Below are 23,174 nucleotides of genomic sequence, written 5' to 3' on the forward strand. Positions count from 1 at the left end.
AGAGCTGTCGCTTCCAGAGCGCAGCATCCCTTTGACTAAGATGTGTCGTTGTGTCGGCGGTCTTCTGACAGCTGCTGTTGAGGCAAAATGAGCGAGAGAAGGCCAGGCCCTCTGCGCTGCTCCTCTTTACCCACCCCCCTTCAGAAGCATTTTCTAAGGATGATTTCCCTTTTCTAGCGCCCAGTCCAAGTTCCACAAAGTCCAGAGTGCGTTTTGTGTCTCTCTGTGTGTTGCACGCATTCAGGACAGCAGCTGTATCACACAACAGGCACACCAAACAGAATGTTTTTTGCTTTTATTGAAAGCATGAGATGTTTCAGGGCATTTCCTTGCCTGTGTCTACGTGTGGAAAGTCACATTAACACAGCTACTGCCCTCCATAGCAGCCCCAGGATGCCTCTTCCACCTGCCTAGTACTAACTTTCAGGAAAGGCTGTGACCCGCAGATGTGTGACCCACCTGAACAATATGTGCATTAAAAAGAAACCCCAAACTCTAAAACTTGAACAGCGTGGTAATTTTAAACTGAAGTTAGTTATAATACCAAATGTAATACCAGCTCTTATTCTCAGCTTGATAACAAACTGTCCTCTTCATTTCCAGTATTTCATAAGGATGGCATTCTCCATGTGAAAATGAGGGATGGGTAAATGCAAAGGGTTGTGTCAAACACCAAGAGATTAATGATCTTTTATGATGGGAACAAGGATTCCCAGAGTGTCTGAACACCATCCTAGAGCAGCTGGATTGTAGTTCTTCAGAGAAAACAAGAAAATGAGCAAATCCACATGGGGAAATGAAAAGGAGCTGCTGACATGCAGAATGAGACATTTGAGGGATTGTGGAGGAAGGCAGAATGCCCTATATAACAGACAGAAGGAATTACCCCAGTCTTTCAGTGGGACGGTCATCTTTAATCACTCATGTTTAGCTAAAACTGGTGCAATTATCTGTTTAATGATGCTATTCTTTCTTAAGAAAGAAAAAAAAAAACCCACAGCTTTCCAATATATTCTCTTCTCAGCACAAAGACCAAAACTTTTTACATGCTGATTTAAAAATTGTCCAATTTGTGAAACCTTAAAATTGTGCAATGTGCTTTGTAAGTTAGAAAAAAATAGCAAATTCCACTCCTCCCACCCTTCTTTCCCATGTTACAAAACAGTGCAGAAATATGTAAGGGTTTTTATTAATTGTTAGTGTTTAACAGCTGCATGGCCATTTTCATAACCAAAACCAGTTCCTTAAATATTCTGAGAACAAATTATTCTTGCGTTCTACATATACACGGGCATTTCCAAACAAATAACCAATCCAGAATAATAGTTGTTGGGCAAGATAAAAGTTCACAATATAACTTTCAACATAACAACCTACAAAGGGGAAGTGTTTAAAAAATATGTAACACACCAACAAACATGGGTTTTGGCAGAAACCAACAGGAATGGTGCTTCCAAACCAGTTACACACTTTTAAAAATCCTCCTCATGTAACTCTTTAGTCTTAATATACTGATCTGCAAAGTGTCCATGAACAATAGCTCAACAATTAGTTGTACAAATAATTTACACTTCTAAAGCAGTAAACGTGAGTATCAAACATTTATTACATTGCATCCAAACCTGTACAACTGAGCATATGATGCTTCAACTTACACATCTATACTGAAAAAAGTATTTTACCCTCTTTGTTACATTTTCTTTAAACATTTTGAGTGATGTCAGGGACAAACTATGAAAAAACTGAAAAAGCATAAAACATTTGATCTTTTAAGAACTAATGAACATGTACAAAGTCAAGGTATCAGTCTTAAATACATTGGCATTGATTCACTGGGTGCCATTTGCCAGCTGAGTTGCTCAACAACTGCTTGTACGTACATACAAAATGCATCACGGCTGTGTGGTTAGACATTTTTCACATCCTGGAGGAATTACACACAGGGTAATTAGTTGCTCCAACTAATTTGTTCTACTAGGCAATTAGGACATGTGCACATGGCCAGCTACAGCAGCTTGGCTCAAGCTGTCACACATCAGTAGTAACTCAATTGCATGCTCATCTGCCAATCTGCATATGTATGGCATCCAAACAAGTTTTGGCTTTCTGGTGTTTGTGATAGTATCTCTTCCTCCCCGCTCCGCTGCCTCCTCCCCCAGGTCTGTCTGTCTACTACAACTGTATTTAAAAAAATTAGTAAAATAAATCAGTACATAGGAGACTAATAAATCAATAGGATAGTATAACTGGAACCACCAAGGTGAGCAAAATCACAACTGGAAAGCAGACTAGCTGGGAAACATATTCTGCCTAAGAATTTCATTTCATGTTTGATATTTTTGCTGAGTAACTGGATTAGGTTGCACACACTACTTCAGAAGATTTATCTGCTGTCTTCTGTGCCCAGACTGAAACAAAACCAGAAGGAAATAGTAAGAGAAAACCCCACATCTGCTGGAGTTCTGTGTTAAACTTGGACAAGCATTTACTTAGCTGGATTGCTTCTGGGCTACGCAGTAGTTGATCGCCTAGAGCAAATGTGTTTGTCAAGTCTAGTCCTCAGTAAATAAAGAACTCCTAATTAAAGAACTGACAACCTACCACCACTAATCAAAGTCAAGGAACAAAGACCAGACGTTATAAACAAAAGGGCAAACACTGCCTCTTGGAGGTCTATGGTTGGATTAGAATAGAGGAAGAAAAAAGTTATTCTCCAAAATACATGGCACATTTGAAAAAGGTAGTTCCTACTGCTACAAGGACCCAAAGAATACGCAAGAGTTTTAAGAGATTTCAAGCATGGAAATGCACTGGGATATTTTTTTTTAAATATCTAGATCTATTTATTTTACTGTGTTAACTACAGTAAAAAGCCGCCTTTCTTAAAAGTCTGCAAAGCTTGTATATCCATAGGCATTCATGGTCACGTGTACACGAAGTGGTGAGCCATAAGCTCAAAATTTAAGAGTTGTAGAAAAGCACGCTTAAGTTCTGGGAGAACTGAGACAATCAGGGAGGGAGGTAGTGGCTACCAGCGCAGGCTGCATTTCAGTTCTTATCAGTGAATAACAAACAGGACCTGTCCAAGGAAAAGAGCTGGGTGCAATGGCTGTAACCCACAGAGGTTCCTGCAAGCTAACCAGGTAGCAGTTGGTGCACTGGGATGCAGAGGCAGCAGCACGGTGACGTCTATAATGGAGGCACGCTGTTGGGTTACAACTAAGACCCTGAATGAGAGAAAAACTAAGTATTCTTAACATATCTCCAGTATTATGAGAATATAACTTCAAGTTTATACGGTCCCTACTATTCACGCATGGATTCCTAGCTCAATTAGACTTTCATCAATCTGTTTCGTCAGGTATTATTATAATTAGCATCTTTTGGATGTTTCCTTCATAAAGTACTACTTGTATATTAAGGTGGAAGACAATGCAAGACTGATTAATTTGAAACATGATCATACTATTCCACCCCTCAGAATACATACATTTATATACACACATATTCACACATACATATATGTATATAAATGTACGTATATACACAGAGGATTTATGCGACAAGCACCTTGCTCAAACACGGTCTCTTCCAAACATCTGCCTCAAAATCAGTCTTGCTTAAACAAACAAACAGATAGCATTGAGACACCATGTAAAACATCAGGGATAAGGAGCACAATGTTCTATGCCACTTGGGGGAGACAAATCACACTTCTCTGTTGATGGAGTATGACCATCAGCTAGGTAAATCACTCAAAATTGAGTTCTGTTTCGCTGCTCCTGATAGCTATGGAAGCTGGCATATCTCTATACTACACTGCAGTTTGCAATACAAACACACTCACAGAGTTTAAGAGCATGCATAGCTCACTGGAGCATTTGTTGTTAGTGAAAGGAAAGGCACCAACACTGCACGTGTCCCATGCAAACAGAAGTGCAACGAGGAGGAGAAATGGAAACACAGTAGAATTTAACAGCTTCAGACTACAACTGTGATTGTCCCTACTATGCACAGTGGATCACCTGAAATCCCATTACTTCCCCCACTTATTGTTTTCCTAACATGGCCTTTTCTGCCCTCTTGAACTTTTGTAGTTCAATTGCCAGTTCCCAATATCTCAGATACAGCCACATCAGTCTTCCATTTTGACTTTTGTTTCTGTTCAGCAGATTGCCACAGTAGTTATCATGTTTGAAAATATCTTTCAAGCCACTTTCCATATGTACAGCCACAGCAACAGGATCAGTTGCTGCTTTAACTAGCAGATTTTTCTCTATTTCCAGTCTCTGGCTTCTGGGTACAACAAGACTGCAGTAGATGTCCTGTCTTGCTTTAAGTCCCTCTTCAAATTCTTTTAGTAAAATATTGGCTCTGTTTTGCCACTCTTCTTCCTTTGCCAGACAACTTTGGTACAAGTTACCTGCTGCTCCTGAGTGCAAAAGGACTTGTTTTTCTCGCTCTAACTTCTCCTGCTCCTGTTCTAGGATCCTTCTTTCTTCTACTAGTTTGCGACTCTGGGACACCAGGGCTTCACGGTAACTCAGGGTTCTGTTGCGTTCCTTTTCAAGCTCCAACTCCAAGTGAGCAACTGTGCGACGATTTTCCGTGATTATATCCCGGTATTTGGCTTCCAGGTCTCTTTGTAAAGATGAATGTTTTTTATAATATTCATTTTTTTCTCTTTCTATTTCTTTTTGACATTCTCTGGTCCAGATCCAACCTATCATACATAAATGAGACTTCAGACATGAGTACAATCATACCCATCAATGTTATACATGTTAATTAACTATGCTTCTAAAGAAGTTATTAATTGGTAAAAAGACCTTACTTTCTTGCCCTCCCCAGTGATATTCACTTCTATTCACATATCCCACAAAATGTATTTCTGTGGGTCCATGCTTCACAGCAAGTCACTTTAAACAATCGTGTTTCCTTTGAAGTAAAATCTCCCCTAGTCTTTTATTGCTATACACACAGTTCTTGGATGAAAGAAGGAAAATAAAGTTATGGGAAAAGAAACTGGAGGTTTCCAATGGAGGAACTCCACTGAGAACTTCTCAGGTCCAGTAAATAAACATACATCAGCAGCTCCTTGGGTTGTCAGCTTTGGGCATTCTAGCATATCATACGTCCACTCTTCTGAAAGAGCTTTGTGAATTGGAGCTTATTAAATATGGATTCAATTCCATGTGTGAAAAACAGCCGTTGCCTTAATGCTATAAGCAGTGCTTGTTTATAACATTAGAAGTGAACAGACCAGAGGAAATCTCTAAATAGGGTATACTTTATCACCGTACAGCTTCAGAGATTCCCCTCTGGCTGGCAGGTGAGATGCCGGAGCACAGCCACACGCTCCAGCTCAGCAGACAGGCCCGGGCACTACTTACGGAAGGCAGCCAAGCCCAGCATGGGGACCAGCAAGGCGTAGTTCCATCTGCTGCCCTCATCCCCGGGCTCTCGTTGATTTGGCAGGATGTTCCAGTTGGGAGGGTCATTTAAATTATTCATGAAGGCACCTTAGATGTACAGGAGAGAAACACAGGCCTCAGCAGCAGGCAGAGGAGCAGGGCCGCTCCCACTGCCACCCTCTCAGCCAGACCACAGCTAACTGCGGGACAGCGGTGTCTGCCTGAGACCCTCAAGCGGCTGCCCTGTCACTTGGGAACTTTGCAAGGACACGTGTTCGCGCAGCGGGAGGCTTCCCGGCCTGCTCCGTAACTGTCAGCCTCGGCACGGCCGGCACCGCACGGCGACGGCCCCCTCGGGCCTCAGCGCCGCGGCTGTTCCCGCCCACCCCCTTCCCCAGCCAGCGGCACGTTAGCTGATGTTGCCGCCCCCACCGCCCCCAAGGCCTCCAGGCCCCTCTGCGCTGCAGGCCGCGGCCCGGCCGCCAGCCCAGCGCCGACCCGGGACAGAAGCGCGGGCCCAGCCCGCCGCCCCCGGAGCAGGACAGCCACCTACCAGCCCGGGAGCGCGGAGCCGCGGCGGAGGGTTATCGCTGTCACTTACCTGCCGGCCCCGCCCCCTCCCGGGCCGGCCCATTAGCCTAAGGAAAGAGGGGGAGCGCCCGGGGGGACAACAAACGGACTCGCCCGAGTCTTAAGGGCTTCCCGTCGTCTGGCCCCGTCTCAGCCCGCTCAGGCTCCGGGACGAGGGGGAGGCTTGGGGAGGACCACGCACGCAAGCACGCACTCAGCCCGTGACTCCCCCTCCCCGCCCAGCATAATTGGTCTCTTCCGCCGAGCCTTGCGGGTAGTGGCACCGTTAGCGGCGGTCTGGCGCATGCGCTCTTGTTTGTCCCCCCGTGTCCGTGTGAAATGGCGGCGACGGTAGCGGCTTCGCGGAGCTTGGCGAAGCGCTGGCTGCGGCCGGCGGCGCGGGTGGTGAGTGCCTGTCCTCGGCCCGCTTTGCCTTGCTCTGCTGTTTGGTCGGCGTTCCGGCGGAGGGGAAGGGTTCAGGCCGTGGAGTTGGCGCGGAGAGCCCCTTCGGGAGGGAGACGGGCCGGCTGGGCCTGGGGACCCTGCGCGTCTCCTGCCCCTCCCCTCAGCCGTGCCGGGGGAGCGCTCCTGGCCCCGGCCCGGCCCACTCTGCCCGGCGGCGTGGTGCGCGGTGGCCTGCGGCCGCTCGGCCCTGCTGTCTCCCCGGTGACCTTGGCGGAGGAGCACCCGCCCCAGGGCGCGGAGCCGCGGATGGACTGCGGAGCGGGGTAGCCAGGGCCGTGCGGGGCCGAGTGCCCGCTCGGCAGACTGGGTCCCTCCGGTTCTTTTATCGGAGCGGGGCTGTCCTTGCTACTCGGCTGCTGGGGCAGTTACAGGGAGGTAACTGACGGTGTGCACGGCCAGGCCGCTCCTTCTGGCTTGGGAAGCGAGCGCCGTAGCCTTGGGCTGTGATCAGACTCCCTGAGGGCCAGAGAAGGCAGCGGGTACGGGATGTGCTGGGGAAAGGCCCTGGCACATGCAGCACCTTCCAGTCCCAGCACCTGGGCAGAAAGCTTACTGCTGGCTGCTCCTGGACCTGCGTGGGAAGCTAGAGTGTATCTCCATGCTGCTTAGGTCTGGCTAGCAGTTGTTTCCAGAACGCGTTTCTTAAAGGTTTTGACAGTTCTGGTTTAGTTGATCCGTAAGCAGTCCTTAGTGAAGGCCTGTTTTTCTCCGTGGTGAAATGGGAGTTTTAATTTCACTGTTCCCACCGTGTATGTCGATAATGAACTTGGGATTGCAAAAGATAAACGTGTGGGAAAAGGACCCTGTAAATGCAGCTGTAGTTGTCATTGTCTTACAAAGGGAGTGCCTAAAAGACAACGTGCTGAGAGGGAGAAAGGCTTAAGGAGTGTCGTTATGTTTTGGGTGGCAGTGATCTGCCCTGATGGGACCTTTAATTTCGTAAGGGCCATGATGTTCCTGCTAGCATAACAATTCAGCATTAGTGTGATCAGTGTTTCTTTCGAATTTAGGGTAACATTTTTTTTTCTGCTTTGTGGACTTTTGTTCAGAGTCATTCTGAACAAAACTTAGTGGCAGCAGCAGTTCTTATGTATAGCTTTAACAAAAAAAGTGCATGTGGATGGGAACAGCAGTTCTGAAAACATTTTTTTGCAGAAGCTTAGTTGTGAAAAGCAATCTGCTAAGCAGTTGTGTGGTTTTGTTTTTTTTATAGTATATTTCCAGTGTCCTCTGGTGCAAAATCTATTTGATAACTGTTTATAGTGACTTCAGAAAATAACAAAGATTTTTAAAAGGAAATTAGTTGCAAGGCATTGTGGCAGAATTCTGACTGGAGATTGCAGCAGGCTGTTGACTCTGAGGGGAGGAAAAAAAAAAGGGTCAGTTTTCTTTTGGGGCTTTATAGCATCACCACAGGTCATAGCTCTGAGTTTGGGTGGGGGGTTTTTGTGTTGTTTTATTCCCTCACTGCACTTCTTTAAGCAATACTAAGTACGTACAAACCTGTTTGTCATGTGGTGTCTTTACATACTGTAAAGACTTTCTTTGAATTGCTTTATGCAATAACCAGATGTATTGCTTATCTATGAGAAGTAATTTATTGCAGTAAGAAGAGCTGTACTGTTGCTGGAACAGCATTTTGGAAACAAGCAGTAGTGGTATATGCTAGAGAATGTATGGCTGCTACATTTGAAGTGTGCAGTGTAGCCTGCCATGTCAGTTAGAGTTCTGCTAGTCTAATTTCAGTTGCGCTCAGGTCTGTGAAAGCACTTTTGCTGCAGAGAGGACATCCCATTTTAGCTTGCATCTCTGATTCTTGGAGAGCTGGTTTGGAGATAAATTACACCTGATAGTTATGTTTCATCTGGCTGTCAGTGAACTAGTTGATCTGATTCTGTATGTGAAATATTAAGGAAGGTGATTAATACAGGAATTAAGATGGGCATGGGATCACCCCAAAGTGTGATAACACAGCAGGGTGGAAAGAGAATAACTGCCTGGAGGAGGGTACTCATAGAGCTCATAGGTGTTAAGACTGATCTTATTTAAAGATGACTGTAAAAAAAAAAAAACAAAAAACAAAAAACCCCACAAAAACAAAACAGAAGTGTGTTAGCAAATATGATGACACATTAGATTCACTGTTATGCAACAAGATAATTTGACTAAACTAATACAAGAGATAATAAAACTAAGTCGAGGAAAGTGTACTGTAGTTCACCCCAGGAATGGGGGAAGAGATGGACGTTTGGAAGTGGTAGGGAGAGAAGACCTGCTTGTTAGCATATTATAGGGTGATTGAACCATGAATGTAACAGTTGCTGGAAAAGACAGATATCACTCCAGTGCATGTTAGGATAGATTTCAAATAGGGAAGTGCTGATGTCACTACACAGGTCACTAGTATGGCTTTGTGTTGCTGTTCTCATCAATCATACATGCCCAGTTAGGTGTGTTTTTCTGAATGGTGTAAAGAAGGAGTATCAGGTTCTCAGAAGTTGGATATTTAAAATTCTGATTGTTTTAACCTATTAAAGCAAAGACTGAATACTGGATAGGCTTGCGTGGTGGGGTTTTTTGTTTTGGTTTTGAACATGCTGGGGAGAGGGACTAACATTACAGAAAGGGAAAACTGCCCTTGTGCTTCATTTAGGTATTAATAAATGGTTTTAAATTGGCCATTTATTAATTGAGAATGAGAAAAAGAGAAATAACTCTGACTTTTGCAGTGATGAGCTGGAACATCTTTTCCTACCACCTAGCTTTCTTTATCTTCTTGATCACCTGAAATAATTAAAATTCTGAGGATTGCTGGACGTGAGAGGTATTTTCCATTAATTCCTGTGGTTACCATAAAGCTATCTCTATCATTGTTTACTTATGAAAAAAAAATGTAAGAATACTACAGCATTAATTGCAAACATATTCTTTTGTCTGTGCAGCCTCAGATAGGTCTGAGAGACTGGTTAGTTTTAGTGACCTAAATAACAGATGGTCTGTGATGTCCTGTTACTTGCAGACTGTTCTGTCATCTAGTCAAAACTTTTCTATATTCATACTCAGAAAAAAAAGAAAAAAGCCAGAACTTCATTGCATGTATTTCTAAAAATCCGTTGATAGAATATTCTTGTATATGTGGTATCAGTGGTAAGTAGAAGCTTGTTAGAAATGCAAGGTAGCCAAGAATGCTGAAAGTCTTCTTTGTAGAAACATTTGTTCTATAACAATTGTCTTGACTTCTTTCCATAGTGGCCAGCAGCATGCAAGACTCTCGCACGCAACTTACACTTCACAGTCTATGGAAAGAAAAATGCTTCTACGAAGGTTTCTGATTCGGTATGTTTGTACTTCTGTGTATCTTAAGTAACAGGTTATATAATACATGTAGTGCTTGAGAGACATGAAACAACCAGATACTTGGCTTTCAGTGTGGAGTGTTGTGTTAAAGTATGTAGTGAGATCGAGTTGCTGAAATGCATTGCTTTTTTTAATGATAGTTTCTACCCAAAAGAGTACGTAATGGATGTAGTATTTGCTGCAAGAGCCTATTAAGAACATTAAACCTATGTTGCTTGTGTATCCATGAAACTTAAGCTTTACCTAGCTTGAAATATTTGTGATCATAAACCGATTTATTTTTCCAGATTTCTACACAATATCCAGTAGTGGACCATGAATTTGATGCAGTTGTTGTGGGTGCAGGGGGAGCCGGTCTGCGGGCTGCATTTGGTTTGTCAGAGGCTGGATTTAATACAGCATGTGTTACAAAGTTGTTTCCCACGAGATCTCATACTGTTGCTGCACAGGTGAGAAATGAGGTAGAAAAAAATGTTTAAAAATGCATGCTGTCAGAAAGCTGATTTGGCTGTGCACATGAAGATCACATTTGAAGGCCCTGCTTCCTTTTATAAATAGTGCATATTTTGTTGAAACTGTTTTGGAAAGCAATGTATGTTTAGATTCTATTCAGTGTTTTTTCACTGCATTCAGTGTAACTTTGCAGTTCATTGTGTTACATGAAACAGGACAAGGTAAGAGCCATTGTGAAACTGATAAATTGCACAGGTTTTTCACAGCCATGTTAAATCTGACTTTAGTGTATTTCTTGTACACAGAGGCATAAATGGTATGTGATTTTTAACAGAAATGAGGAAAACCTACTAAAACTGTACTTCAGTAATTTAATTCCAGGAAAATGGATTTTTATTTTCAGGGAGGGATCAATGCTGCTTTGGGAAACATGGAGGACGATAACTGGAGGTGGCATTTCTATGACACAGTGAAAGGGTCTGATTGGCTGGGTGACCAGGATGCCATACACTACATGACCGAGCAAGCCCCAGCTGCGGTGATAGAGGTGAGACTCACTGGAATTGATGTCAGCTATAAGTATTTATAACACAGACTAGCTTCCAAAGACATCTCCTTACAAGGAACATAGTAAGATAACTTGTTGGATTGTTATGCGCAAGAGTTTCTGATGCTTGTATCTGGATTCAACAGCTGGAAAATTATGGGATGCCGTTCAGCAGAACTGAAGAAGGAAAAATCTATCAGCGTGCGTTTGGTGGACAGAGTCTTCAGTTTGGAAAAGGAGGCCAGGCTCACAGATGCTGTTGTGTTGCAGACAGGACAGGACACTCACTGTTACATACTCTGTATGGCAGGGTAAGCAGCTATGAAGTAAACTTGGTTTGGGTTTTTGTGTTTGGAATTAATGATTTTTTTTTTCTTTTTCCCCCTGGAGTTTGAAAAACTGTGTAGCTATTCGCATATGAATGAAGAATTCAGGGGAATGATAACAATTCCGGATTTCCTTCCTTCTCGAGGCAATGTGGAAGGATGTAGCCTAGGTGATGTTTGTTTATTGTCAGGAGTACGCAGAAATAGAATAAATTGAAAGATCGTAATTATAATGGCTCTTGTGAAGACAACGGATGTCAATTAACGTACACTCTTAGCTTTGTGGTCTGTAGTAGTTCTTCACTGTTAATATGTTTGTGTCTGTTAACTAGATCCAAAGAGAATTTATTTAAACCTTCCCCAGAAAACTTTTTTCAAACATCTGCCACAGCAGTATTGGGGAACTCTGAAAAGAGGGACTTTCTTTCACTCGTCTTCAAACAGGGAGCAGGGAAAGCGAGGAGTAAATACATAAAGGCCTACTGTGCATTTCTGAGCTTGCTGTATGGTAACTAAGTGTGCCAGCTTCTGTGCCTATCAATTATACAAGCCATAATTGAAGAAAGATTTGGTCTTTTTAAAATGGCACTAAACTACTTGACACCTGAAATTAAGTAGCTAGTAGCTATTTTTTTTTTTAAATTTACTTAGCAGCTAGCTAATTGCTCTGCTTCAGGTTCATACTATATATGCTGCTGTAGTACAGATGCTCAGTGCTGCCAAACACTGATCTGATCCTTGAGGGCATGAAAGAACATTTGACTTGCTGCACGCTGCTTCTGCGGACATACTAGGCTCCAAGAGGTGTATTCCACTTCTCTGCAAGAGGTTAAGTAAAACGTGCTCATACATGCATCAAGCATTGCAGCTGACTAAAGTGTTGCCAAATGTAGAGGGAAATAACAAGTCTTGCTGACTAGCTATGACTTCTCAGAATTAAGTGGTAGCTACTTGTTTCTCTTTAAGCTAGAGTAGACTCATTAGCAATTTTTTATAAAAATTTGTGAGGAAACTGGCTTCCCTGAAAGTAGGTGGGGGTGTTTTTTATCCTGATATAGCCCATATACATTGACAGTTTTGAAGAGAGGTTACTGTGGTTTCTGGGTTTTTCTAAAGTTCCCTTTTTTATTTTCCCCCAGTCTCTACGATATGATACAAGCTACTTTGTTGAATATTTTGCCTTGGATCTACTTATGGAAAATGGAGAATGTCGTGGTGTTATTGCCCTTTGCATAGAAGATGGCACTATACATCGTTTTAGAGCAAAGAACACTGTCATTGCCACTGGGTAATAAAATGTTTATGATGAAGGACAGAAACTTGAGAGTGCTACTAGTTGGAAGTCTGTGTGTTTGTACATGTATTTGAATCCACAGTGTAGAGATGACACGTTGGCTTGAAAAACATAACTTCTACCTTCATCTTTTTTTTTTCCCCTTCCTTTGATCAAAAGCAATATAACTGAATTCAGTCACTCCCTCTGAAAGAAGACATCTGTTACTTCTGTGACCAAGTATAAATTTGAGATCTAACTTTGAATTCTAGAACAATGATATAAAGATAAAACGTGTAAGAGCAGCATGTGTGATCCAAATGATCTGAGATTTTTAAAGTGTGCTATTTAAAGCAGACAGTGTTGCAATGCTACCAACGTGTGTATATCTGTAGGGTCCTGAGTTTCCTGTAGGAAATAACTTTTTTCAAAATTTGGGAGAATTTATTACATTAGGATACCAAAATTGTAAGTTTAATTGTTGTAGGATGAAATTATTGAATGCATCTAACTTAACATTACTTGGTTGCAAAAGTTTGTATACCTTTATTAAAATGCTATATGTGTTAGCGATAAACAGCAAAAGCCTGTTATCTGTTTTAGACGCAAAATATTGAGTTTAGTTGCCTGTATAATTTGGCTTTATTAAAGTTGAGGCTGTTTTCATACCTGAGTACTTTGAGGTACATAAAATATATAGATCGATATTTCTTCTGAGAGTTTGTCCTGAAATTGGGGGTATTTGCAGTGCTCAATGACATTGGAAGCTAACATGTTTGGTTTAGGCATAAGAATTCTCTTTTAATACCTAATTTTGGGCAACTAAGTTTTGAAATCTAAGAATATAAAATCAGGACCATATCGAGGATTTAAACCATTGTTATATGGTATTTTTGATAAAACTGCTAGTAATAGTTGAAACGGAGTCTAATGCTATTGGATTGTATTGAGAGAACTTGCGGATGTAACTCTCTCTCTCTCACAAAAAGGCTTCTGATACTAACCTAACTATCCTGCTCTGGAATTGTCATTCTTTTTCTTGGACCTTCTTTCACCAACCTTTTTTCAAATATGGTTGAGCATAACAGGACAATACCAATTTTGATGGAACTTAGTGCATGCAATGGCAAAACTTACGCATTTTGCTTATTAATCCTCTGCTCTATTTTCACTGTTGTGCAAAAAGCATAGTTGAATGCTATGTTCTGGTGATTTATTTTTTTTTTTCTTGGACTGCTAATTCTGTTGACTTTTGTGTCCTGTAGTGGGTACGGCCGCACTTACTTCAGTTGTACATCTGCTCATACTAGTACGGGTGATGGCACTGCTATGGTCACACGAGCTGGTCTTCCTTGCCAGGACTTAGAATTTGTACAGTTTCACCCTACAGGTACAGAATATAAATAATATTTAGTTATTTGTATTATAAATACAAAGTTAGTTTTAATGATTTGAACAGATTTTTTGTTGTTGTTTCAAAATGTGCTCAAGTGAGTTTGCGCTTTTCTGCAGCACTTCATTAGTTGCTTGTGACAGGTGTTCAGACTTGTCTGCAACTGCTGTGGAACATAAATCTTGAAAGTAAGACTTACAATATGAGAGAGGTCTCAGCTGTTCTAATTTAAAGGCCAGTATTAAATATTTTAAGGTGCTGTCTTTACCATACTAACAGGTTTTATGCATTCCAAGGTGAAACCAGTTCACCTCTTGAACTTACATTTCCTCTTGTCTTTAATATTTTAAAGGGCTTGATATTAGATACAAGAGCAACAAGAGATGCAACTGTTAGGGAGTTACATATTAGAATCTTTTGTGTAAGTAAGGTAGTTGAAGTAAAGGTGTATATTTAGGACTGTAGTTTTATAGCACAGGATGAGTATCTAAACTGTGGACAACAATGGTCACAGACTAAAAAGCAAAGATCTGGTTTTTTGGTTGTTGCTAAATAAATGCTCAGTTTTAACTTGTGATAAGTGGTGATTTTGTTAATTGTTCACTTAATTTTACAATGTTATCCTTGTTATATTGTAGAGATCCAATGTTCTTTGGACTTAGCTAAGATTTTTCTAGTAAAGAAGCTTCGCTGCTTGTCTGATAATTCCATAGCTGTTAACATAATTATCAAGTGCATGAGATTGTTAGCATTTTTGTTTTCTATGATGACCAGTGCTGAAGGCTAACGGGTAGGCCTTCCTTCTTTACAGGAAAAGAAGGCTTACTGAGTAGGCTTTCACATTCCACACAATTTCAAGCCGTCCTGTGCTGCCTTAGCACAGGAGAAAGAGGGAACAAAGATGAGCAAACTGGCCTTGAGATAATCAACTTCTGGTTTACTTAAAAATCTTGAACAAAGAAATTACAAAGGTTTTGTGGATCTTCAGCAAAAGTCTCCTTACATAATTGCTGGGTGCAGATCTCTTCTAGTTCTAATAGTTTAGATACCATGGGTGTTCCAAAACAACTTGCCTTCCAGGAAGTGTTTGAAAGGAATAACAATACTTGTTTCTGAGCAGTCTTGGGGGACAGTTACTTGTGGTATGATTAGGGTGGAATAAAATCTACCCTTGTGACTTGTTTGTGTTATTTTAAGACCACCATGTTTATCTAGTCCTGGTTGTCTTGATTATGGAGATGTCAAGAGAATATCTCATTTGATGGTTATTTTCTTTCTTGACAGGTATCTATGGGGCTGGCTGCCTTATAACAGAAGGATGTCGCGGAGAGGGAGGTATACTCATTAACAGTCAAGGTGAAAGATTTATGGAGAGATACGCACCTGTTGCTAAGGATCTGGCTTCCAGGGATGTAGTATCTCGTTCTATGACCATAGAAATCCGTGAAGGAAGGTTAGTTAAATATTGTAACAAAGCTGCAGAATGAATACTTAATCATACTAGACTATATGTGGTATAGTAATTCATTTGATAAACACATGATAATTCATGGGAGTGAGTTTTAATAACTGTTAGCTGAACACTGCAAAAACTTAGTTTGTTAATCCCTAATAACACTAAAAGGGAACACAAAATGTTAGGAGTATCCTGTATGAATTTTGTGTGTCTAGACACAGTTGCTCAAACAAATTTAATATATATGCTCTTACTGCAAACAATGGAAATAATTTGTTGCTGTATTCTCTTGATTAATTATCTTCAATTCTTACGTATTTCTGCAGTGATATAGTGGTTTAAAGTCTTAAATACTATGAATTATTGTGAAAAGAAAGCTGAGAGGTGAAAACTACATGTAAATTCTGCCAGGTTCAACAGTCTTCTTAAATATGATAGATACTCATTTTTGTCAGATAACCTCTGAAAAAATGGAAAATTAAAATTTTTCACAAATGAAACAAATTGTATTAGAAACATTACTGGATTACTGGTGTTTGCAGAATTATTGTTATGTGTTCCAATGTTGACTTGTTTTTTGTTTTGCCTTTTTTTTTTTTTTTGGTAGGGGTTGTGGTCCTGAAAAAGACCATGTGTACTTGCAGTTACACCACTTGCCACCACAGCAGCTAGCAACCCGTCTCCCAGGTATTTCAGAAACAGCTATGATATTTGCTGGAGTTGATGTCACCAAAGAGCCTATTCCTGTTCTGCCTACCGTGCATTATAATATGGGAGGTATTCCTACCAACTACAAAGGACAGGTAACTAACAGATCACTTCTAGGATTTTTTTTTTTTTCCCAGCGTGATAATAGGAAATTATTTTCCAAATATAAAGGCATTAACAATGTTTTTCATAAATGTAAGGATGCTGAATAACACTAGCTTAATGCTATTATAACAATGTCATAGTACTTAAAACACACAATCTAGTTTGGTTTTGTAAATAATTTGAGAGCCGTGTTCCAGCCTATCTGGAGATGGGAGTTCCAAGAAGCATCTAAAATGAAGTTACTGTCGTGTCTGACAACAATTCCCTGTTTATCAAGTTGATGGTAATATATAGTTGAACAGGGATCAAACCAGGGCTCTGTTACAATCTGTAACTCAAGTTAATGTATGTAATTCTCTGTACCTCATGTAATCTCTACACTAAAGCAGATTCCTTCAACTCATAGTAGTGAGAAGTCAGTGTGATGGTGTCATTGAATTTTTCTGTTTCAGTGTATTGTACTTGTTAATTTTTAATGTAAAATTTTGCCTTAGAAATGTGTGTGGATCAGACTTTCCTACTGTGCTTTTCTGACTTGCTGCAGAATTGTGATGAAGAGTACATGGTTCTGTTTCATAAGCATAACTAAGGAAATCTTAGATTTCAGTGCCATGTGTATTTATGTAGTAGTACTACTTACCCTTTAGAACTAAGGATTTAGGGTTGGAGAAGACTTCAGATTGCTGTATTTTGTCTTTACGTGCATATGGCTTTGCAAATAAGGAGGTTTGCACTGTTATAAACTGAGAGTATTAATTGACTGTCTGAAATGATAGGTGATCACACATGTGAATGGTGAGGATAAAGTGGTACCTGGTTTATACGCTTGTGGGGAAGCAGCCTCTGCATCTGTCCATGGTGCAAATCGACTTGGAGCAAACTCACTTCTGGATTTGGTGGTCTTTGGTCGTGCTTGTGCCCTTACTATTGCAGAGACATGCAAGCCTGGTAAGTCTCACAGTTTGTCTCACTCTTTTAGAGATAATTGCCTTCATGATTACATTTCTGCCCAACAAAGAGTTGTTGCTACGTAATTCAAATTCAGAATGCTAAACATAGACTCTTATTTGTTAGAAAAAGAAGAAATTAGTGTTTGTGCTTTTCATAGGTATGCTCTTTGTGATGCAAGTGCTTGTCAGTAACATTTGCTTTGTGAGTTGATCTTAAAACTAGAATTGGGTCAATGCTATTGGCAAAAGCAGTTGAGATTTTTCACAAACTAGTAAACCAGAATACTGAATATGGAGACTGACTTCTCTACACGCTGCACTGCATCTTTATGTCAAAATGTAGTCTGTCTTACACTTGGCACTATTATAGTGGAATTTGCCGCCACCTTGTTGATTTATAAGGGGGACTGCATATGCAAATGATAATACTGAAAATGCAAATGATACTGAAAATCGTACCATCTCACCCCTATATGTGGCTTATCACTACTGAATGTGAAAAAAACCAACCAACAAAATACTGTAAGAGGCAGTTACATTGCCAGAGCAGCTCAAGTCCAGAAGTAATTACATGTTTTATGATCGCTTAATGTCCAAATTAATAAGACTGTCTTTTTCAGTCTGACTGTGCACAAAGTGCACAGAGTAATGGTTCCTGGTGGAATCAGCTTGGATCTAGCAATGCCTGTTGGCTCTGGCTTTGTGCAAACGTTTATTTGGATTGGTCTTGCTGTGGCTCCTTTGAGTTTAAAATTGCAGGAGGGTTTTTATTAGTGTGAATGCAAAGCTACATGAGAGATGAAGTGTGCTGCTAAGATGCTGTGTTTGATTTGTTACCCAATAACAGATGGGTTCCAATATTAGAGGTAAGATGCAGAGCTCACGTGTAACTGCCAATGGTCCCTGGTCCCTTCACAGCCCAAGAGAGGGTGGGAGGTTTGGGTGTGAGGAGACAAGGAAAGTATAGGAGAAAGTGGTAAGGAGCCAGAGCTTACTCCACAGTTGAAGAATTTGCATCAAGTCCTGTTTTTAAGGAATTAACAGCAGAGTTTAGCCAAACCTATAAATTCCCTACTAACTGTCACAGGAAAGCATGTGATTCGTATATTGCACTGAGAACTAGATTTTTGAGTGTAGGGATACTATTGGTGGGAGTTCAGGAAATTTACGATAACCTATACCTCAGAGGCTGAAAACAGATTCTGTTTTAGTCAAATCTGGCTTTTAGTAGTTGCTAGTCTATGAAACTGTGCCAAAACCAGTCACCTACTAAACTTAACTGAATTTTTATTAGGAGAGCCAGTTCCCTCCATTAAACCAAATGCTGGTGAAGAGTCAGTTGCTAATCTTGACAAACTGAGATTTGCGAACGGAACCATAAGAACTTCAGAAGTGCGACTTAACATGCAGAAGGTAAGCCTGGTGAAGGTCTCGAGTATAAGGTGGGAGAAGCTGCAAGCAACAGGGTGTTTGGCCGCTTTGCAAAGTATACTTTGGGATTTGCTTTGCAGAAGGAAAAAGCAGTGTGAGGAAACTGTGTGCAGTAAAGGCTGTATCAGTTTTTGTTAGTTGCTTCTTCCCTTCATGGTTATTCCTTTTGGGTAGTTTACCCACTGTAATTACCCACTGTATAATAGAGTGGGGTTTCCTCTGTTTGGGATGAACAGAAGAATGTGGTGGTTTTTTTTTTTTTTTTTTTTTTTTTTTCTTCAGGTCGCAGACATGTCTGAAGTCAGAACAGCTCTGTATCAAGCTCTGTTGGAACTAATGAAGTTATGTGGGATATGCAGCATATGAAACTGATTTTGTTTTACTATCTTGCAGACAATGCAAAACCATGCTGCTGTATTCCGTACTGGTTCCGTACTCCAAGAAGGCTGTGAAAAACTTAGCCAAATTTATGGTGATCTGGCTCATCTAAAGACATTTGACAGAGGTAATTTGATAGCAAAGAAAATACCCCTTTGCCAGAGTACTCTCTGGGAAAAGTGTTTGGTTTTTTTTTTCTTCTCTAAACCTGCTTATGTGTTTCTTGAAACTTTAGCTAAAGATTTTGACCATTTTGAATCTTTTAAAATACTGTGTAGAGCCCTACTTGCTAAACATGGTAATCAGTAAAGTACTTGATCTTAATGGTCGTTTTCTGGTTGCATACTCTTTGAAAGAAGCAGAGACTGAAATTGGATTCAACTGTATAAGGTACTAACTGCTGTTCTCTCAGAACGTGATGTGAAGCTGTTCAGATACTAATATGAACTTTGTAAGTATCTTTTGAAAAGGCCAGGGAGTTGGAAGAAGGTGGCTAGGCTATTCATAGGCTGAACACTGAGCTTTCATTTTTCAGCAGAGCAGATTGTGCTGCATGCAGATACTGCCATGTCTTGCAGTGTATCTTACGATAACTTGGTTAATTAAGTACAACTGATAATGTACCTTTTGGTCCTATCAATCACATTGTGTATTTCTTTCTGACTACTGCTGTTGGACATGTATCCTAACACTGAAAGTAGATCTGGCTTTCTTGGGCAGCTCTCATTAGGCATCAAGAAGTGTAATGGTAGGTTAGAATGTAGGGATCAAAATTAAGATTCATTCATGTAAAGTGAACTTGGGTCCACCTTGGAGATACTTAAATGAAGAATCGCCTTGTATAAGTAGCAGTTGTGGGTTGTTTTTTTCTCTCTCTGAGGGTGGTAAGAAAGGGAAAGCCCTGTTGTCTGGATCTGTTAGGGATCTACTTAGAGCTACCATGTAGCCAGATTTGAGATCTGAAATGAAGTATGGGGACTGAGTTGTAGGTATGATACAAAGCAAGCAAGAATGTATGGTGTAATTTTCTCTCAGCAGTACACATGCAACAGGGACACCTGGTAGAACTACTGAATTTTTTGAGGATTAATTACATCGTTAGGGTTTAAAATCGTTACGGAGCCTTGCAGGCAATAATGAGTAATTCGGTATTGCAGAGTACTGTGACTGTAGTAGGTAGAGCATTGGCTAGTTCCATCCTAAATATCAGCAGAAGTAAATTGAGAAATTACTTGTTTGTAGAACACCTTCCATAGTATTTTAATGTTTTACTAGGTATTGTGTGGAACACTGACTTGGTGGAGACCCTCGAATTGCAAAACCTGATGCTTTGTGCTCTACAGACCATTTATGGTGCTGAGGCTCGCAAAGAGTCCCGGGGTGCTCATGCCAGGGAGGACTATAAGGTATAAATATTTTCTGTGACCTTGTTATGTGTCCTCGAATGGATTATTTAAAAGTTGTAATTTCTTCAAAGAACAATCTTCAGAGTCTTGCGATAAGATTAGCGTAGTATTTGTTTGGGTTCCCATCTGCTCTGTTTTATCTGTTCTTATTTGTTATGTATAAAATGACCAATACATGCCACACTGGGTAATGATCTTGAGAGAAGACTAGTTCCACGTGTGCATCCAAATGATTAGAGAGGTCTAAACCAGGACTATAATAGTAATAAGGTCATGAATGCATCAACAGGACTTCAAGCAGAATAATTGTTCTACGCAAGGAACATTACCTTAAATACTGAGGCTTAACAAGGGCTTTAAAATTTGACATGGGCAGTGTTAAGATAAAGCTTGCTGGCTATTAGGAGAGACTGTATTACAGTTGTAATTGGAATGCAACTAATCATGTGGTCATAAAGTAATTTGCAGATGCAATTTCTCGTCTATACTAACCTAATTTCGTCTTTAGGTACGGGTAGATGAGTTTGACTATTCTAAGCCACTCCAAGGCCAGCAACGGAAGCCATTTGAAGAGCACTGGAGAAAGCACACGCTTTCATATGTGGATGTCCCATCTGGAAAGGTATGTTGAGCCCTGATGCTTAAGGGTCTTTCTCAGTGTCAACAGATGGCTGCTCTCATAGACAGCTGTTAATATCATGATAATACTGCAATTGATTGTCACTGTCTGAGGTACCTGATACAGTTTAGTGTACTTAGAGCAAAAAAAATTCAACACTTACTCTATTGTTGAACAGTAGGCATGACTGGGAGAAGTTACTGTTGATCTTTGGGAAGTGACTTTGCAATTTGAGCTGGAATTCTTTTTCCTGTTGTATCAGGCAGATTCAAAAGCTTTTTTCTCTTCCTTTTACAGTAAAACCTGTTGTTGGTGTTTAGCATAAAGTTGTTATGGCATTTTAAAGATGGAACTGAAATCTGACCCCATAATAATCTTGAGTGTTGGCTTTGTATCCTATTCTCTGAATCCTTTTTGCTTCCTCTCCCCCAGTTCCAGCTTCTTTGAATCTAGTTTGAGGACAAGTGAGAACACTTCACTTCCCGAATAGCTGCTGAGGATGGAAAGATAGTGACGCAGTTCTGTCTCTTAACTGATCCATTGGGTTCTCCAAGACTTTCCTAGCTTAAAGAACTAGGAACTAGCTATCTTAACCAAAATTTTACTTTGTCCAAAAGGCCTTTTTAAAGTAGTAGTTTTCTGATACCATTTCTGTCCAGGCTTTGATTTTAAGGAATTCAGTCAGTAGTAACTTGGTGGAACTCAAATGTTCCTTGTAGGTTCCTAACTATTGATTTTCTTTGGAAGGAAAAGAATAATGGAGACATTAACTGAGTGACTTCATTGATGTTAAGCTATCCATGTTATTCAGTCATTCCTGTTAGCTAGGCTGTCTTGTTTAGATACAAGAGGTTTGTTTGTCTTAAAGTTCTTTGTTCTATTTTACTTTAGGTTACCTTGAAATACAGACCTGTGATTGACAGAACTTTGAATGAAGAAGACTGCTCAACTGTCCCGCCTGCTATTCGCTCATACTAGTAACTTACATTCAACTTGCAGTCCTCTCCCAGAGGGGCTTAGTGTACATAAGCATAGCACAAGCAAATCAAAATAGTGTTGTCACTATCAATTAATGGGAAATGCTGACTAAAGTTTTCTCCAGCTTGTATTCTGCTGTGGCTTACTGTACAATTATGAAAATGGAATGCAGGACAGTTTATGTTCATTCAGCCATCTGTCAAAACTGACAGGAAAACACACCATGTGTCTAAATAAAGTGATTAGAAGTCTTGTATCTGTTTGAATATGCTGTTATGTATATAATTACAATGCTTTTATTTTGAATATATAGTTATTTCCATATTTTAAGAACAAGAAATGCATTGAAATAGTTTGACAAGATTGAGATGCTGAATTTTATGGGGACTTAAAATTAAGCATCGTAATTGCTGATTGTAAGTAACATGAAAGAAAATGATGTACTAGTAATTACAACTTCTTTTTTCTAAAGCTAAAATTGTAAAAAATGTTATACTGTTGTTTCATTGAAGGAAAGAAGATACTTCTACTCCAGTTACTTCCTCTAAAATATATCATGAACAGAATATAATCTTAATAGCTAATCTCTACTATCTCTGGCACTTCTGAAAACACTTTTGTGATGTCCTGTGTGTATTACCTAGACTGTCTTTTCGCTCAGAGGACCCAAGGGGCAGTTTTGCAGAAGACTTACCTAAATATGAAAGCTTACCAGACTTGAACTTACGTGTGCTTTAGTGCCAAGATGTAACTTGCAAGGCAGCAACAGAGCAGTTTCCAGCTGTGTTTCTGTGAATAACTCCTAGTTTGTAGAAGACTAAAGTGTAGCTACACGGATCACAATTAAATGGAGCATTTCTTATTTTTTGACAATTTTTTTTTCCTCAACTGCTGAATGTTGGCTGTTGGAAAAACTGAATGTTGGAATGATGGTGGTTGGAAAAATTGAATGCACCATATTTCACTCTTGTAGTGTTTTTTTTGTACCTTGCACCAGGGAGTTGAGACTGGACTCAGAGAAATGTAGCGTGTTGAAGTGCGCTACCCTTGCAGGGGTAGGAGGGGAAAATGGAAAGTATCTTGACTTGGGTTTTTTTTTTTTTTTCCCAGAAAGATCCCTGACTATTGTTTAGGGGTGAGGAAGTAGTGTTTCATACATCTTTAAAAATGGTACAATAAAGCAGAATAAGCTAATACCTTTCTACCGTCTGGACATTGCTGTTCCGGTGGCTGCCCGCTACCCTTGGCAGAGGGCGGGGGCTCTACCGTGCCAGCGATGGTGGGGAAACGCCGGCTGCGACCCTGCCGGGCGGGGAGGAGGCCTACGGGGGCGGATAGGGCCGCG

General features: G+C 40.6%; 2 protein-coding genes across 3 annotated transcripts; one reads left to right on the forward strand and one right to left on the reverse strand.

Moving 5' to 3' along the window:
- Nucleotides 1–936: 936 nt before the first annotated feature.
- CCDC127 (coiled-coil domain containing 127) lies at nt 937–6,179 on the reverse strand. 2 transcript variants are annotated; one of them, XM_054814625.1, is made up of 3 exons: nt 6,016–6,179; nt 5,394–5,522; nt 937–4,723 (listed from the first exon to the last, which is right to left on the reverse strand). In XM_054814625.1, exons 2-3 carry the CDS (start codon nt 5,512–5,514, stop codon nt 4,050–4,052), a joined length of 795 nt encoding a protein of 264 aa, XP_054670600.1. In that variant the 5' UTR covers nt 5,515–5,522; nt 6,016–6,179; the 3' UTR covers nt 937–4,049. The 2 variants fall into 2 exon arrangements, with proteins under 2 accessions (XP_054670600.1, XP_054670601.1); XM_054814626.1 differs by having other exon boundaries at nt 5,968–6,022.
- A 56-nt stretch (nt 6,180–6,235) lies between these two features.
- On the forward strand, nt 6,236–23,023 carry SDHA (succinate dehydrogenase complex flavoprotein subunit A). Its single transcript, XM_054814624.1, has 15 exons — nt 6,236–6,389; nt 9,699–9,785; nt 10,094–10,255; nt 10,663–10,806; nt 10,953–11,117; nt 12,272–12,420; nt 13,671–13,795; nt 15,083–15,251; nt 15,862–16,057; nt 16,844–17,015; nt 18,312–18,430; nt 18,842–18,953; nt 20,102–20,232; nt 20,741–20,854; nt 21,743–23,023. The coding sequence occupies exons 1-15, from the start codon at nt 6,324–6,326 to the stop codon at nt 21,827–21,829; spliced, it is 1,998 nt and encodes a 665-aa protein (XP_054670599.1). The 5' UTR covers nt 6,236–6,323; the 3' UTR covers nt 21,830–23,023.
- The last annotated feature ends 151 nt before the right edge of the window (nt 23,024–23,174 follow it).

The sequence above is a fragment of the Grus americana genome, chromosome 2 (genome assembly GCF_028858705.1).
Source record: "Grus americana isolate bGruAme1 chromosome 2, bGruAme1.mat, whole genome shotgun sequence".
Lineage (NCBI taxonomy): Eukaryota > Metazoa > Chordata > Aves > Gruiformes > Gruidae > Grus > Grus americana.

Excerpts from the sequence above, each read along its gene's own strand:
- CCDC127 (XM_054814625.1), bottom strand. The coding sequence starts at position 5,514 with ATGAATAATTTAAATGACCCTCCCAACTGGAACATCCTGCCAAATCAA. Across the intron at positions 4,724-5,393 it reads GCTGGGCTTGGCTGCCTTCC|GTTGGATCTGGACCAGAGAA; the intron begins GTAAGTAGTGCC and ends TATGTATGATAG.
- SDHA (XM_054814624.1), top strand. The coding sequence starts at position 6,324 with ATGGCGGCGACGGTAGCGGCTTCGCGGAGCTTGGCGAAGCGCTGGCTG. Across the intron at positions 10,256-10,662 it reads CTCATACTGTTGCTGCACAG|GGAGGGATCAATGCTGCTTT; the intron begins GTGAGAAATGAG and ends TTTTATTTTCAG. Across the intron at positions 15,252-15,861 it reads ATAGAAATCCGTGAAGGAAG|GGGTTGTGGTCCTGAAAAAG; the intron begins GTTAGTTAAATA and ends TTTTTTTGGTAG.